General features: G+C 38.0%; 1 protein-coding gene across 1 annotated transcript in view; it reads right to left on the bottom strand.

Moving 5' to 3' along the window:
- Positions 1 to 6319: 6319 nt before the first annotated feature.
- GRXCR1 (glutaredoxin and cysteine rich domain containing 1) overlaps positions 6320 to 11185 on the bottom strand; it is a 138021-nt gene continuing 133155 nt past the window's right edge. The window contains exon 4 of the mRNA XM_517170.5: positions 6320 to 6613. Within this exon, the coding sequence (XP_517170.2) occupies positions 6434 to 6613 (180 nt within the window). The 3' untranslated portion in view covers positions 6320 to 6433. The remainder of the gene's footprint in view (positions 6614 to 11185) is intronic.

Below are 11185 nucleotides of genomic sequence, written 5' to 3'. Positions count from 1 at the left end.
TCCTTACAGCCTTACTAATAATCAACAGAAAACACAACCTTTAATCTCATGGCAATGCATACAAAAAAGGAATAAAAGATAAAAATAATTTTTTTAATATAATTAAGAGTCAAGAAGCTTTTGCCCTCAGAACCCATGGTTTAGGATAGGGCCTAAAAATTAGATTCCCTTGTGCTATTCTAATTCTCCAACCTGATTATTATTACCCCAGACAAGGAGGACATTGAGACTATGTTTGGATTTGCAGAAACGGAGCCAGGGCTCAAGTAATGAGAAAATTTTGAGATTCTACTTAGAATCTCACAATCATGTTGGAACAGTGATGAGAAACTCTCCCTGTTATAAGAAACTCTTTGCCTCTGTAATAGTCCATTTTCCCCCTGCTGATAAAGACATACCCAAGACTGGGCAATTTACAAAAGAAAGAGGTTTATTGGACTTACAGTTCCACATGGCTGGGGAGGCCTCAGGGTCATGCCAGGAGTCACGGAGCAGCAAGTCACATCTTACATGGATGGCAGTGGGCAAAGAAAGAGCTTGTGCAGAGAAACACCTGTTTTTAAAACCGTCAGATGTCGTAAGACCCATTCACTATCACAAGAACAGCACGGGAAAGACCTGCCTGCATGATTCAGTCATCCCCCATTGGGTCCCTCCTACAATGTGTGGGAATTATGTGACCTACAAGATGAGATTTGGGTGGGGACACAGGGCAAAACCATATCATTCTGCCCCTGGACCCTCCAAAATCTCGTATCTTCACATTTCAAAACCAATCATGCCTTCCCAACAGTCCCGCAAAGTCTCAAATCATTTCAGTATTAACTCAAAAGTCCAAAGTTCAAAGTCTCATCTGAGACAAGGCAAGTAAGTCCCTTCTGCCTATGAGCCTGTGAAATCAAATGCAAGTTAGTTACTTGCTAGATATAATGGGGATACAGGCATTGGGTAAGTACAGCCATTCCAAATGGGAGAAGTTGGCCAAAATGAAGGGGCTACAGGCCCCATGCAAGTCCAAAATCCAGCAAGTCAGTCAAATCTTAAAGCTCCGAAATAATCTTCTTTGACTCCATGTCTCACATCCAGGTCACACTGATGCAAGAGGTAGGTTCCCATGGTTTTGGGCAGCTGCACCCCTGTGGCTTTTCAGGGTACAGCCTCCCTCCTGGCTGCCTTCACAGGCTGGTGTTGAGTGTCTGTGGCTTTTCCAGGTGCATGGTGCAAAGCTGTCAGCGGATCCGCCATTCTGGGGTCTGGAGAATGGTGGCCCTCTTCTCACAGCTCCACTAGGTGGTGCCCCAGTAGGGACTCTGTGTGGGGGCTCCAACACCACATTTCCTTCCACACTGCCCTAGCAGAGGTTCTCCATGAGGGCCCCACCCCTGCAGCAAACTCCTTCCATACATCCTCTGAAATCTAGGCAGAGGTCCCCAAACCTCAGTTCTTAACTTCTGTGCACCTGCAGGTTCAACACCACGTAGAAGCTGCCAAGGCTTGGGGCTCCCACCCTCTGAAGCAACAGCCTGAGCTTTTAGTCGTGACTGGAGCAGCTGGGACACAGGACATCAAGTTTCTAGACTGCACACAGCAAAGAGACCCTGGACCTGGCCCACAAAACCATTTTTCCCTCCTAAACCTGCAGGCTTGTGATGGAAGGGAATGCTGCAGAGCTTTTTGACATGGCCTGGATACATTTTCCCCATCATCTTGGTGATTAACATGTGACTTCTCGTTACTTGTGTAAATTTCTGCAGCCAGCTTGAATTTCTCCTCCGAAAATGGGATTTTCTTTTCTATTTAACGGTCAGGCTGCAAATTTTCTAAACTTTTATGTTCTGTTTTCCTTTTAAAACTGAATACCTTTAACAGCACCAAAATCACCTCTTGAATGCTTTGCTACATAGAAATTTTATCCACCAAATACCCTAAATCATCTATCTTAAGTTCAAAGCTCCACAAATCTCTAGGGCAGGGGCAAAATGCTGCCAGTCTCTTTGCTAAAACATAACAAGAATCACCTTTGCTCCAGTTTCCAACAAGTTACTCATCTCCATCTGATACCACCTCAACCTGGACCTTATTGTTCATATCACTATCAGCGTATTGGTCAAAAACTTTCTACAAGTTTCTAGGAAGTTCCAAACTTTCCCACATTCTCCTGTCTTATTCTGAGCCCTGCAAACTGTTCCAATCTCTTCCTGTTACCCAGTTCCAAAGTCACTTCCACATTTTTGTGTATCTTTTCAGCAATGCCCCACTCTACTGGTACCAATTTACTGTATTAGCCATTTTCATGCTGATGATAAAGACATACCCGAGACTGGGCAATATACAAAAGAAAGAAGTTTATTGGACTTACAGTTCCACATGGCTGAGGAGGCCTCACAATCATGGCAGAAGGCAACGAGAAGTAAGTAACATCTTACATGGATGGAAGCAGACAAAGAGAGAGCTTGTGCAGAGAAGCTCCCATTTTTAAAACCGTCAGATCATGTGAGACTCATTCACTATCATGAGAACAGCATGAGAAAGACCTGCTCCCATGATTCAATTATCTCCCACTGGATCCCTCCCACAACACATAGGGATTATGGGAGCTGCAAGATGAGATTTGTGTGGAGCCACTGCTCCTAGCCATATATTCTTATCTCTATTGAGTAAGTAACTAGGAGTAAACTCGTGTTTGGTGAATATTTACCTCATCAGAGGTTTTCCCAAGTGGTCGTACCATTTAACATTCCCATTAGCAATGTAGGAGAGTTCTAGTTACTCCACCTCCACACCATCACTTAGTATTTTCAATCTTTTTAAACAAATTTTAGTCATTCTAAATATTGTGCAGTAATATAACATTGTGGTTTTAATTTGCATTTCTCTAATGACTAATGATGTCATATTTTACTAAATGTTTTTGGCCAGCCATAGCCCCTTTTGCAGGCACCTGTGACCCATTTCTTCATTAGATTGTGTGTAGGTTGTCTTTTTATTTTTGATTTTTCAGAGTTCTTCACATATTCTACATATTTTGGTCCTCTGGCAGACATTTAGGTTGCGAATATTTTCTCCCTGTTAATGGCTTCCCTTTTCATTTTCTTACATGTCTTTTGTGAGAACATTTTAACCTTAAAGTCCAATTTATGGTTAGGTGTTTTTGACTTACTTGCCCAAAACATCTTCACCTATCCCAAGATTGTAAAACTATTATCTTGATTTAGCTTCAACATTTAGATCAGGGTTTCTAAGTCTTGGCACTACTGACATTTTGGATTAAATAATCCTTTTTTGAGGCAAAGGGTTATACTGTGTTTTGTAGAATTTTTATCAGTACCCCTGACCTCTACCTACTAGGTGCCAGGAGCAGCAGTGGTAGCAGTGTAGTAGTAGTCGTTGTCATAGTCATTTTTTCCACATGGAAATCTAGTTGTTCCAGCACTATTTGTGAAAAGACTTTCCCTTCTCCATTGCCTCAAATTGGCATCTTTCTTGAAAATCAGTTGATCTTAATGTGTTTGTCTATTTCTACATTTTCTAATCTATTCTATTGATCTATTTGTCTCTCATTATTTTACTCTACTTGTTCAAAAATATCTAGGTTATTTGCATTTTTATATAAAATTAGATTTATTCATCAAATTCTACTAAGAATCTGGTGAGGTTTTAATTGAGATTGCGTTGCAAATATACAGACCTTTAAAATGTGAAGTCTTTCATTCCATAAACATTATATATTTCTCCATGTATTAGGGTCTCCTATAATTTCTCAGCAAAATCTGCATTTTAGTTTTTGATGTTGAAGTCTTACCCACCTTTGGAAAAATGTATTCCATGTATTTTGTTTTCTGATAGTGCTTTAAATTGGGCATTCAACATCCAATTGGATATTAAATTGGAAATTTTATATTTAATTGTGTGTTTCTTATATATTGCATTTCAAATTTCATATAATGTCCTTGAATCCAATAATTTTGCTAATTTCAGTTTTTAGTTCAGTTGCTTATAAATTTTTTTAGATTTTCTACATCCCAATTACATTGTATACAAATAGTGAGCTTTATTTTTTCCAATTTTTATGACTTTTTTCCTTGCTTTATTTGTCTAGCTAGGACCTCCATCACAATATTGAATAGATGTGATGAAAATGAATATTCATTCACTGTTTCTGATCTTGGGGAGAAGGCATCCAATATTTTACCATTATGTATGATATTAACTCTAGCATTTCATATTCAAAGAGTTCCTTTCTATACCGAATTTGCATGTTGAGTTTTGCTCTAGCATTTAGTCAAATACTAAAAGATACCATAAAACCATGGAGGTTTGGTTACAGGAATTCTACCGGCAGCAGCTGATCTCTCTGCTCAACTTTCTGGTCCCTTGGCTATAACTTTCCTCTGCCTGTGTAGGTTAAGAATCAGCCCAGGATTTGGGTGAAATTAATGAGCAGATGTTGGGGCCCCCTTATGTTTGGTCCCCTCATTTCTTGGAAATTTCCCCTCACTTCCAGACACTCTGGCAGCTCCAGATTCCAACCTCTATCTTTTTCACCCAGTAAGACTACAGTTTCTTTATGAGGCATATTCTATGAAAACTGGAAAGTACCTGCAGAGGAAATGCTGGATAAATGTGAGGTTCGTTGTGTTTCCAATCTTTCAGTGAATGAATCCTCTCCTGTTTCTTTTCGTTTGGGGTTGTTTTCTAGTACTTCAACAATTGTGTTTGTTTTTTATTATTTTGTTCAGTGTATATGCGTTATTAGCAGGAGGCTTATTCTGCTATAAACTGCTCCACTATTATGAGACACCCACTCCTACATTGGATTTGTTACAGTTCTTCAACTACACACCTTTCCTCTGACCTTGGGTCACCACATATGCTATTTCTCTACCTGAAGCACTATCCTCTTGCTTGTTGACTAACTAGTTTCCAATTTCCCTCATGTCTCAGTTAAAATATCAGTTGCTCGGCAAAGTCTTTCTAATCATTTTCTACCTCATGTAGGTTGGTCCTCCTGTGATACTTTCCCATAGCACATTGTACTCCTTTTGTAGTTTTTTTGTGTGGTTTTTGTTTTGTTTTTGAGACAGAGTCTTGCTCTGTCACCCAGGCTGGAGTGCAGTGGTGCGATCTTGACTCACTGCAGCCTCTGCTTCCCAGGTTCAACCAATTCTCCTGCCTTAGCCTCCCGAGTAGCTGAGACTACAGGCACTGCCACCACGCCCGGCTAATTTTTTGTATTTTTAGTAGAGATGGGGTTTCACCGTGTTAGCCAGGATGGTCTTGATATCCTGACCTTATGATCTACCCGCCTCTGCCTCCCAAAGTGCTGCGATTACAGGGGTGAGCCACTGCGCCTGGCCCTTTTGTAGTATTATAGGACTCATCGGCTCATATTTATTTGTTGAATACTCCTTACTTCTTAAAGTGTAAGCTCCATGAAAGCAGAAACCATCCCTTACACTGGGCCTAGCTAATTAAAAAGTACTCTGTAAATATTTGTTGCTTTTCAGAAAACCAAGGAGCAAAATATTTTGATTACCTTATCACAAATACTGTGAAGGCAATTTCTAAAAATCATTGTTAAGCAAATCCATCCGAGTACAGACATGTATATAGGTAGTCATCAGCCAATAATTACAGCAAATTTTCTTTTTTTGCACATTCTTACCTAGAATGTGTTCAAACGGTAGAGTGCTCTGGTGTCCCGCTAAGAGGACAATAAAGAGCCACCTTTTTGAATGGCTTTCAAGTGACAATGGCAAAAGCAATTCTATGTAACAAACCTTCACATGTACCCCCAAAGATAAAATAAATAAATAAATAAATAAATGTCCAGATAAGTCTTCTGGTAGCTTTTGTATCAACACCAAGAAATCCACCTGATAACATTATGGTTTATCATTAAGATCATCAGCTTTGAGACTATTCTGCAGCTTAAAAAAAAAGAAACTATTCTACAGCTTAAAAAAAATTACTGCCTAAGTATAAAGGTGATCATACTTTTTCCACTATCCAGAGCTCTCTTCTTCCTTGTAGAATGCCTAGGAATATGTTCTGCTTCTAGGTAGTTGCATTAACTCATCCTCGTCAATAGGGTGAGGTTGCAATAGGCACCATTATCTAGATTTTGTTATTTTCTTTAGACGAGCAAACACATTTAGGGAATCAGACTTTAGATATCTTGGAATGGTTTGGGGTACTCCATTAATTCCAATTAGAAACCAGGGTCTAGCACAGGGCTTGGCACATAGTAGTTGTTAAATAAATATTTATTTAATACATCAATGAAAATGATTGCAGCAAAAATTTACCACAAAGACAATTATAATAAAGTTTATTGATTAATCCATAAACATAACCATTTAAAAATATATATATAAACCAAAGTATTTCCTTTGATTAATAAAATGAGGCTTTTCCTGGGTAGAAGCTCCAATTAACCAGCACAGTTCTTACAACGCTGAAGACCATTTTCATTGCAAGCCGTACACTTCAGGGCTTTGAAAGAGTCTGTGAAGCAGTTTCGAAACCCGGACATCTTGCTCCCATGGCACACGGAGCATGGAAGAAAGCCAAAGCCTCCACAAGAGGGACACTCATGTGGATGCTGTACTCTCTGTATAAGGTGGCAGGGGAACAAGAGAAAACAGAGGATGTGTTAGCATGAACAACTCAATCAGCCTCCCGGTCTTTATGAACTGTGAGTGGTCATAAAACAATATTGGCATAATATGGCTATACACTTGAATTCACCTACCATTAATACACATTACACCCAGGAAAGTAATTAGTTGAAATTCTCCTTCATTCCCCAGCCAATGGCCATCTATACCACAGGCTTGGTTTGTAAAGTGGGTAAATTTTAGGTTGAAGGGCACGTAACTTCAAGAAATCCATCATATGAAAACATCTGTCTACAAACCAAATAATTCAGAAGCTGGCTTTTTGTATTAAGGGAAAATACTTTAACTTTCCCATTAGTATCATTTAACAGTTTCATGTCTTTGTTTATAGAATAGCATATTAATAGCAAGTCTGGAAAATCAGAAAGCTAAAAGCTGAAGTGTGCAGGAGCCACTAGAAACTGAAGATTACTAATTATATTGTACATTTAGAATAATACTTCTTTTTTCAAAGCACTTTGAAATGCATTTTTGTATAGAATCTTCACCCACCCTAACAAGTACACATACAAACACCTTTTTCAGTAAAGACTTAATTCGAGCATCATTATCCTCATTTTATCTTTAAGAAAACAAACACAGAAATTTAGAGACATTTCTGTAAGTCTATTTAGCTTCCCACAGTAGCTATCAACCTTTCTATCTCAAGCAAAGGTAAAGTATCTCCGATAATAGAATGAAAATAGCCCGATAGTGTGTTGAGAGTAATACTTTTAAAATCATTTACATGCATTTCTGTTTGCTTTTCTGAGCATATCACCTTTACTGGTGTCCTCTAGTGGCAACCATCAGTTTAGGGGAGATTAGGTGCCATTACAGAATGAATACAAAGAGAAAATAAGTAAATCGATACTAAGCTTCCGACTTGCAATAAAGGAATTTGCAGCAGTGTTTGAAACCCTGGCTTTGTGAAGGGAATAATTGATAAAATAAGCTCAGGAAATGTGGATACACACACACACAAACACATACTCAGACAAACATGCTTAACATATTGACACATACATATAGCTTTTCTCCAAAGATTTATAATTGCACATATTAAAGCCTCAAAAATATTCAACCTAAAAGAAACCTGATAAACTGAGTTTAACCCATGATTGCTTCAGCACATATAATTATGAGAATTTTTATCGAGTCAATAATATAATTCTCTCATAATTAGTAACCTGTGGGATGTACTTTGGTATTCAAACATTAGGATCTAATTGATACTTACAAAACATCAATCTAATATTGATATTTTAAGACAATATAAATGGGCATTTTCTGTATATAGCAGGATTCACTTGCAATTATAGTTTGACTTGACTATTATATCAAGATGGCTAAACTCATATAATATCTCATTTCTAATGGCACTGAATCACAGAAAGTAGTTGTTGTCAATCTGAATAAAACAAACAATTAATTTTGTCAAGACTGTAGAGATTTAAAGCTCTTCCAAAAAGATAGATTGAATATGTACAGCAATTTGGTCACTTTGTTGATGGATTTTTGTCATTTCTTTGTGCAAGAATTGACTTAAAAAAAGGATGCACTGCACTTAAATTTTGTGTAATATTAAAATAGAAAAAAGAAAAACTTTGAGTAAAAACAAACCCAATGATGGAAAAATAGTGTACTTTAAAAGCTAAATATGAGAAAATTCCTAAGTACTGGAGTTCTTATCAAATACTAGAAAGAATATAATGTAGATAGATCCTTGTCATTCGCTATTGCTATGACAGGAGATTATGCTAAAAATATTTAATGACTTGTACAACAAGTGCATCAAGTCAGAATAAATGCTGGGCTGGCCAAGGTCCTACAGTAAGGACCTGCAGGGACCCTGAGTCCAGCCCTTTACTCATTACTGCTAGATTGTAAATAGATCTGAGTTCCTAGTAAAGTAGAGTTGTCAGATTTTGCAAATAAAAATACAGGACGCTCAGTTAAATTTGAATTTCAGATAGACCACAAATAATTTTTGTTTAAGTATGTACTAAATATTGTATGAGATATACTTAAGCTAAAAATTATTTATAATTTATCTGATATTTAAATGTAAGTGGGCATCCTGCATTTTATCTGGCAAAATTTATAGGTTAGAGTTGACATAGAAGAAAAGAGATATTAATCCATCTTGGGCAATGTCTATTTACCAACCGTATAAATTATTTCAATATCTCTTTTTTTTTTTTTGAGATGGAGTCTCACTCTGTTGCCCAGGCTGGAGTGCAGTGGTGCGACCTCAGCAGCTCACTGCAACCTCCTCCTCCCAGGTTCAAGTGATTCTCCTGCCTCAGCCTCCCAAGAAGCTGGGATTACAGGTGCATGTCACCACGCCTGGCTAATTTTTGTATTTTTAGTGGAGATGGGGTTTCACCATGTTGGTCAGGCTGGTCACAAACTCCTAACTCAAGTGATCCACCCACCTCAGCCTCCCAAAGTGCTGGGATTACAGGCATAAGCCACCATACCTGGACCAATTATTTCAATATCTTAATGAGTACAAACATATTTCAATATTTTCAGTAACCACAACTGCTGTACCAGTGCACACTAGGTGAATATCAACTCCTGCTTTGACCCAAGACACTTGTGAATGACCATATTCTTGAATAGCCATATGGTTTTCTCATGAAATATATTTGGGACTACAAGCAAAGAACAACAAAGCTGGAATGAAATGTTAGTGCTATGCAGCTTTCTGAGCTCATTGTCTATGTGTGGCACTTCAGACACCAGGCTCTGAGCACACAAAATTCAAAATAGTAACTCAACACAATTAAAAATTATTTTACATAATGGGCCTACAACATGACTTACAAATATTACTTTCAAAGGCTAAAATATCAAACGTTAAATTCACTAATACCAAGAGTCTACTGTTCCTTCATAATTTATCCCCTTGTCAGAACAAATTTCCTAAAATAAACTTAATATATATATACCAAAGCTACATTTTTATTTCTAAAAATAATCACAAATACAACAAGGCCATTCTAAAATAGGATCCTCAGAGTCTGTGCAATTCTGTGATTAGATCTCTCTTTCATTCAAAGGATTGTTGAGAGGATTCAACGAACTAATTCATGGGAGGTGAATAGAACATTGCCTGACACATAGTAGGCACTCAATACAGTTAGTTATTATTAGCCATTATTTTATTAATAAATTCCTATTGAAAGGATTTTTATTAACTGCTACCTTAAGCTAAACTGCTTGTGGTCACATGACACAACCATTTTCTACACTTCTAAGAGTCATTCAATTTAAACACTTGTTCCATACTTCGCCTTCTGGTTTAAGGTTTTGCCACTGTAAGAAAGGGAGAGTAAATGTGTTTCAATTCATGTGCTATTTCTGTTGTCTTGGAGAATAGTGCTAGAAAGATTCTCAGGCTACTTCCATTCTCAGGAAAAATTAGCTATTTCAGCCATAAACGTAGGAGAGGAAAGGGATGGCTTATATCTTGTGTGGAGTCTTTGCCCCCTTCTCACACCAACCTGATGTGATAGACACCACCATTTTACAAATGAGGAAACACAGCCTCTAAGTTGGTTTTTAAAAAGTAATTATCAAGTTATAACTAGAAAGTGGAATATTGAAGAGGTCTCTTTATGAGCAAAATCCATTGTCTTCCCTCTATGATAGTAGTTTTCAATGTTTATTTGCATCCATTTTTTCCCAAATTATCTAAACATGAGATCCCCAAATGTAAAGCAGTTGAAAGGATAAACGCTATGACTAAAGCCAAAGGGGTGGTGAGGTGGGTGGGTCTTGAGGCAACCCACTAAAGCTCCCCAGTGACCCCTCAGCACCCAGGAATCTCATTCTTGCTTGAGGCAACCCACTAAAGCTCCCCAGTGCCCCCTCAACACCCAGGAATCTCATTCTTGCTACATCTTCCAGCACAATTTATGCTATTTGTTATTCTAATAAGAATAAATAATTTAGTCATGCCTAGCCATGTCTTTCAAAGAGCAATTTGTTATACTGGAAGTCTGGTCCTAATTTAGAGGGTTCTGTACAAAGAAAACCCAGTTGGGTTATATTAGATGCTCTTATATTAGTGTTGCTCTGAAGTCTAACCCTTCTGTAGACAGTTTTGCCCACAGATCAAGATAGAAAAAGAGCTAGGAATTTCCCAAAGAACATGGACAAAGTTTGGAGTTGGAGGAAGAAAGAATAACTGAAGTTGATGAAACAGACTTCTACTTTACTAATAATATTACTAATTATTAGTAACATTACTAACTAGTAACAAAACAGGCTTCATTACTATTAGTAACTATTAGTAAAAATACTGACTTCCACTTTTTTTTTTTTGAGACGCAGTTTCGCTCTGTTTCCCAGGCTGGAGTGCAGTGGCACGATCTCGGCTCACTGCAAGCTCCGCCTCCCTGGTTCACGCCATTCTCCTGCCTCAGCCTCCCGAGTAGCTGGGACTACAGGCGCCCACCACCCTGCCCGGCTAATTTTTTGTATTTTTAGTAGAGACGGGGTTTCACCGTGTTAGC

The sequence above is a fragment of the Pan troglodytes genome, chromosome 3 (genome assembly GCF_028858775.2).
Source record: "Pan troglodytes isolate AG18354 chromosome 3, NHGRI_mPanTro3-v2.0_pri, whole genome shotgun sequence".
Taxonomy (NCBI): Eukaryota; Metazoa; Chordata; class Mammalia; order Primates; family Hominidae; genus Pan; species Pan troglodytes.
The sequence above is the reverse complement of the archived record's forward strand: the minus strand, read 5'-3'. Positions and strand labels throughout refer to the sequence as shown.